The sequence below is a fragment of the Lolium perenne genome, chromosome 3 (assembly GCF_019359855.2).
Source record: "Lolium perenne isolate Kyuss_39 chromosome 3, Kyuss_2.0, whole genome shotgun sequence".
NCBI lineage: Eukaryota > Viridiplantae > Streptophyta > Magnoliopsida > Poales > Poaceae > Lolium > Lolium perenne.
This window is the reverse complement of record NC_067246.2, coordinates 404002-410744: the sequence shown is the minus strand read 5'-3', so window position 1 is coordinate 410744 and position 6743 is coordinate 404002. Positions and strand designations below refer to the sequence as shown.

Here is a 6743-nt window from a genome sequence, read left to right as displayed (position 1 = left end):
CAACCTATCCACATTATTTTCAACCTGATTCCTATCAGGGGGATCACCACCAATACAGTGATGCGGGACCTGTGTACAAAGCCCAGAAGGAGAATCAATAGCGTCTTCGAAGCTCATAGGAAGGAATACTATTAACTTGCCAATCTTTTGTAATTCAGACAAGTAAAAACAGCATCTTTGCTGACACAGCATCACCCAGGAACAAGGATGAAATTTTTTACTATTAGCTGCTGTGGAAATTAAGCTATGAACATCACCAGTACAGTACCAGCAATAACCAAGCTGGGAACACAGGTTCAGGTGAAAGAGATCCAGGGCATATTATGCTAAGATGCCTACGACAATGATTACAGCGAACAATGGTGATGACAACAGTCTCTCTCTGCCCAGAGAGTAGTAGCTGTCGACATTATTATGAACCCAATAACTCGGAATATACACAGATACACGGAATATACTATTAACTTGCCACGCTTTCATATGAAGGATGAATAGTCAAGGGGATCACCACCAACATAGTGATGCAGTACCTGTGCAAAAAGTACAGATGAGAATTTTTTACCTAGGGGAGACAGAAAAGTTCGACTAGTTCATGCTGCAGATAGCTTTGTTATGTTGTTCGGCGTCTCATGGCATTGCATGACACCGGACAGATGATCTAAAATGCTAGATGGTATTTTCTTTTTCCTGTTCTATGATAAAACGAGGTCATTGTTGTCGCCGAGATGTGGGGGCCTCATGCAAACCTGGACCTCGTGCTCCTCTGGCCCAACCCGGTGCTTGGGGACCATGATTTCCAGCCCGGTGCCAGTCTCGTCGTAGTACGCCTCGAGCCTCGCGTCCTCAGGGATCCTCGTGGCCAGGGGTATCTCCCGCACGAACTCGCCAGGAGGGCAGTGCTCGGGGGCCGGGTCGGTCAGCCTGAACGTCCTGTCATGCCGCCGAACGAAGGGTGTGCGGGCGGTGCTCACACAGGAGATCTTGACGACGCCGTGTGTCAGCGTGTTCCTCCAGGTGACCTTCAGGCTGCGCTGGTCGGAGAAGAGCATGCTCACCATAATTAAGTAGCCTTCATCATCCTCATATATGGTCTTGGCAGCAGTAACAGGTCCACTTGCATGCTTTGCCACACCAGTGAACTCATGCATCCAGGACGGTTCGCCACCGGTCTGGACTTCTACCTCCTGCTCTCTGTCGGAGCAAGAGTTGTTCGCCGCCATTGCGGCGCAGTCCTCTTCTACGCCATTGTGAGCAAAGAAGTCCTTGCGGCGTTTGTTGCACTTGGGTGAGAGGTCCATCCCGTCATCCGATGACGGCGGCGTGGAAAGGTTCAGACCTGAACCATTCAGCGCCTTCTTATGAACATGAGAGCTATGTGCTCCGACATTCTTCGATGCCACCTGTGGCTGGGGCCTGTCGAGCTCGAAATCAGTGCTCGGAAGGTTCCTCCACGACTCGAAATCACTGGCTTCAGGCGGTATCGAGAAATTGAGCTCCCTTCCTGTAAGCTCAGCCCACCTCTTCATGTCAGCCTCAGGGACCGCTGACAAATTGGGCGAGCTCACGATCTCAATCCCATGAAGACACTGCGGGTTGGAGAGGCCGCGGTAGTGCTTGCGCTGCATGCGGTGCGACCTCGAGAAGCCCCTGTCCACGCTGAATGGGAACGACGGCTCCCCGTGCTTGGAATGCCCGTTCATGAAGCTCCGCAGCTGCATCTTCCCCAGGGCGCTGTCGGGCCGCTCCTTGAACACCCACATGTACAGGTTCTCCATGTCGTGCTGCACGATGAAGACGTCGAGCCGGAGGTCGGACTTGTCGAAGCCGGAGATGCTCCCGGACGCGTCCCGCGTGAGCTTCCCCTTGGGCTTGTCGACGAGCGCGGGCCTGAAGTAGTGGTTGAAGAAGAACCACGCCCCCCAGATGCTGTCCCCTCTCTTGGCGCACTTCCTCGCGCCCACGCCGACGGCCGCGCTGCCGTTGCCGTTGCCGGTCGGCTTTGGAACCGTGAGCGGGACCTCGGACTCGTAGGTCTGCGTGCTGAGACCGACCTCGAGAATGTCGAAAGGGTCAAGGCTCCACAAGGCGGGTGCCGGAGAGGGGTCTGCTGACAGCGGGAGGTTGATGTCCGGCGGTCCCTGCCGCGCAGGCTCATGCCGCGGAATGATGAAGAGCTCCCTGTCGCCAGCCCCATTGACGGCGCCGGAGGACTCGGCGGAGGCCAGGTGTGATGATGAGCCGGCAGGGTCCATGGAGAGGAGGGTGGAGGGGTGTCCGTTCTCCATGGAGAGGGTGGTGAGGAGGGGCTCACCTCCCATGGAGAGCTCCCTCCTCTCCTTCTCCTTGGTCCTTCCTATTCTTTACTGCCTGCTCTTCTTCTTCCACCTTCTTGCTGCTGCCGCTTCTTCCTCCTCCTACGGGAGCCGCACGGATTACTCACGGGCCACCAACCCACAGATCAAGATTTGCGACGGCGAGGAATCCTTCCTTTGTTGGGTTGGGAACAAAACAAAATTGAGATCTTCAATCGAGGCCGCAGACCTGAAAACCGAATGGAGGGGAACAATTATTAACTAGGTACACAAGAATTGAATTGGTCAAAAATCCTAGCCAGCCGTCTCTCTGTTCTATCTAAGCAAGGTCGATTCATCGCCCTCGATAGCAGCTATCCTTTGAATAAAATTTTACCCGTAGAAACCAATCTTGTCACGAACCGTGCCGGGAGGAAACCTCGCGAATCCCGTTAGGGGTTGCCACGGCAAAGGAAATTCGAAGCGGAGGGAGGAAAGAGGAGCGGCGGCGCTTGATCTCTGGATCTGCTCTTACCTCGGAGTGAAGAAGGAAGCTTCCCCGAGGCCGCGGCTCTTCCCCCGCGGAGAGGGGGGCGAAGGTTCTTGGGTCGTGGCCTGAGATGTCGCCGGAGACGGGGAGGGGGGCGGAGAGGGTGAGGAGACGGAGGAACGGGGCCGGGGCAGGGGTCGGTCGAGACGTCAACGTTCACGGGTCGCGCCCTCTGGATGAATTTTGATCTCCTACCGCGTTCTCCCTTCTTCTTTTTTAATCTTCTTTGATGAATTTTGCTTTGAATTCGTCCGAATTTGCATTTTTTTTTTTGGAACAGGTAAGGCCCTAAAGGACCTGGAGTTTTCATTCCAGCGGCTGTGGGTGAACTTTTACAGGAAGGACCAAAATAAAAAAGACCATCACAACAAGGTCCAGAACTTTAACACGGAGCACCCGAAAGTAAATCACAAAAACGCGATCAAGTCCTTGGATCCCGCCGACGATGAGCAGCTTCCAGCCGCAGCCACCCCTGTCCAAACCGGGGACAAAACCACTTGGTCGAGCAGGAGCTTGAAGTGACACAACGTGGTCGAAGAAGATCCTCCGGATTTGCTTGGGAAATTAAGAGCTTATATATTACTCAGGTACGAGGATAAAGGAAACATCGCACGAGGAGGAGGAGATACATGGTGCTGGACGTGAAGACATCCCATGGACGCGCGAGGGAGGAGCGGGAGGCATGCGCGAAGGAGGGAAAAGAAGTCCAGGCCGGTCATACTGGATCCCACGCCGGTGCCATCCGGATGGGATACTGAGAGCCCCGCCCCTTGGCCCGGAGGCAGCCCGGCGCCTGGCCCGGTTTCGACCGGCCCGCCCGGACCCTGGCCCGGTCGACCGGCCCCCAGGCCGGCCGTGTCCGAGTCAGTCTCGACCAGATCCTGATCTGGGTCGGTTATAATTTTTTGACTTCTGGTCGTCCTGAACCCCTATATAAGTGCCCAGGACACCCCCATAATAGTTTTAGACCACTTATAAGATAAACCCTAGTTCATAGTTGATTGCTTCGCAACTCTATTGAATCTATACACCAATTCGCATCGATCTGGTGTTTTGCTACTGAAAATTTTGTGTGATACGATGTTCCATTGGGAATTAGACAGTTGCAATTTACCGCTCCGTGGTCGGCGGCTACGTGCGCAAGTGTGTGGAGTTGCGAATATCTTGTAGGATGAGAGCTGTTGCATTGGCAACATGAATCAATCAAGAGACTTCGTCGGCGTCATACAAGTTATCTCCACCTCCTTATCGTGTTATCTCCGATGTGTTCATCGTGTGTTCATCACCACCACCGTGCTTACTGAGAAGATCAGGCAACCCCTTATCATCTCTTGCCCGGTGCAGATGGCGTTGACGTGCGCCCTCTCGATGGTATCCTTGATGTTGGGCACTTGGGCGACTTTCCTGCGCAAGCGTAGGACAAGGCTACTCCAACGTCTTCTATAGCCTGTGGAAAGCGGGTGGCATTCGCTCCAGCTGGTAGTGGATCTCCATTTTGGCTAGTGCAGCGTGGGTGATTTGCATCGGGTTATTCCAAGGAAACCTACTTCCTATGCGTTGGAGTTGCGTGCGGTGGCGCGCGTTGCTTGCCATGGACCGGTGGGCTAGGCTCCCGTGTCGCCGACGCGTTTGGGTTCCATGGTTGGGGAACAAAGAACACCCTATCCCGTCGGTTTGCCTCCAGCGCCACTAGCTCAGCCAGATCTAGAACCACCGCGCGATGGAGACAAGGCACATGCATGGACCCCGATGTTGCTGGGACCGAGAAGCCCCGTGGGCCACTGGCAGTGATGACCCACAAGTATAGGGGATCTCAACAGTCTTCGAGGGAAGTAAAACCCAATTTATTGATTCGACACAAGGGGAGCCAAAGAATATTTTTAAGCCTTAATAGTGGAGTTGTCAATTCAGCTGCACCTGGAAACAGACTTGCTCGCAAGAGTTTATCAGTAGCAACAGTTTTATAGCAGTAGCAGTAGCGAAATATAAGCAACAGTGTAATAAAGACAGCAGTAGTGATTATAGTAAACATCAGTATTAAAATACTGTAGGCACAGGGATGGATGAACGGGCGCTGCATGGATAAGAGAACTCATGTAACAATCAAGGCAGTGCATTTGCAGATAGTAATAAAACAGTATCCAAGTACTAAACAACCATAGGCATGTGTTCCGTATATAGTCGTACGTGCTCGCAATGAGAAACTTGCACAACATCTTTTGTCCTACCAGCCGGTGGCAGCCGGGCCTCTAGGGAAACTACTGGTAATTAAGGTACTCCTTTTAATAGAGCACCGGAGCAAAGCATTAACACTCCGTGAACACATGTGATCCTCATATCACAACCTTCCCCTCCGGTTGTCCCAATTTCTGTCACTTTGGGGCCTCGGGTTCCGGACAGCAATATGTGCATACAACTTGCAGGTAAGATCATAAAACAATGATTATCATCATGAATCAATAACATGTTCAGATCTGAAATCATGGCACTCGGGCCCTAGTGACAAGCATTAAGCATAACAAGTTGCAACAATATCATAAAAGTACCAACTACAGATACTAGGCACTATGCCCTAACAATCTTATGCTATTACATGAACAATCTCATCCAATCCCTACCATCCCCTTCAGCCTACAGCGGGGGAATTACTCACACATGGATGGGGGAAGCATGGATGGTTGATGGAGAGGCGTCGGTGTTGATGATGGCGATGATCTCCTCCAATTCCCCGTCCCGGCAGGGTGCCAGAACGGAGTTTCTGGTCCCGAGATGGAGTTTCGCGATGGCGGCAGAGTTCTGGATGTCTTCTGGCAAATTGGTTGAACCCCCTCGCGTTTTTAGGTCAGAGGCCTTAAGTAGTCCAGAGGGGAGCGTCGGGGGCTGCCCAAGGCGACGCCACCATAGGGCGGCGTGGCCCAGGGGCCCACCGCGCCGCCTTGTGGCGTGGGCGCCTCGTGGCCCCCCTCCGTCTCGTCTTCTGGCTCCGTCAATCTTCTGTGAAAATAGGCCCATTGCAATTATTTCCGGGGATTTTCCTGAAAGTTGAGTTTCTGCACAAAAATAGGACACCAGGGCAATTCTGCTGAAAACAGCGTTAGTCCGTGTTAGTTGTATCCAAAATACACAAATTAGAGGCAAAACAATAGCAAAAGTGTTCGGGAAAGTAGATACGTTTTGGACGTATCAGGTAGCGGCTACTAGGCCGGAAGTGGAGGCCCAGAATTTCCTTCTCATTCTTACGCAAACGAATCATCCTGGGCCTTGGCCTAGCCCAACAACATGTGCTCAAACCCTTAATCCATGGACGGTGTTATAGTGGATCTGGCGTCCAGTCATTGACTACTCCCAGCCAATAGGGTTTCCTGCCTCCTCCTCTGAGGTGCGATGCTTGGGCCGTTTTAGATCTAGATCTCACTCCCTCCTACCTTAGCCCACCCCCATGGATCACGAGCGGAACTCAATCCATCAGTTGGGGAAGAGCTCGTATGAGGAGGCCACCTCTAAGATTGACCGCCGCTATGAGTTGGAACTCCGTCATCGACTGAAGTTCGAGGAATCTAGGTGGTGTTGTGAACGTGAGTGCCCTCGCTCGCCAGAGTGGCACCGAAATGAGCTGCACCCACTTCAAGATCCACACCGTTTCAGGGGTGGTTCGTTAATGTTGTCAGAATTGTGATTTTGAATCGGATCCGAACCTATATGGTAGGATCGCAAATCGTATGATCGTAACTTTAAGAATCGTAAAATCTTATATTCTACTTAGCAGAACCATTAAATCATTTTATTCAATTTCGATCGTAAAGTCATAGAATCGCATAGCAGAATCATATGATTATGACAACTACGCGTCCAACCCTATGGGCCAGATGCAAGGTGATAACCGTCCCCAATGCAAGTTTAAG

At 52.2% G+C, this 6743-nt stretch overlaps 1 protein-coding gene across 2 annotated transcripts; it reads right to left on the bottom strand.

Annotated features, from left to right (window-relative positions):
- Positions 1 to 455: 455 nt before the first annotated feature.
- Positions 456 to 3010, bottom strand: LOC127340588 (uncharacterized). 2 transcript variants are annotated; one of them, XM_051366327.2, is made up of 3 exons: positions 2827 to 3010; positions 747 to 2541; positions 456 to 530 (listed from the first exon to the last, which is right to left on the bottom strand). In XM_051366327.2, exons 2-3 carry the CDS (start codon positions 2316 to 2318, stop codon positions 477 to 479), a joined length of 1626 nt encoding a protein of 541 aa, XP_051222287.1. In that variant the 5' UTR covers positions 2319 to 2541; positions 2827 to 3010; the 3' UTR covers positions 456 to 476. The 2 variants fall into 2 exon arrangements, with proteins under 2 accessions (XP_051222287.1, XP_051222284.1); XM_051366324.1 differs by having other exon boundaries at positions 456 to 2541; positions 2827 to 3008.
- Between the last annotated feature and the right edge of the window lie 3733 nt (positions 3011 to 6743).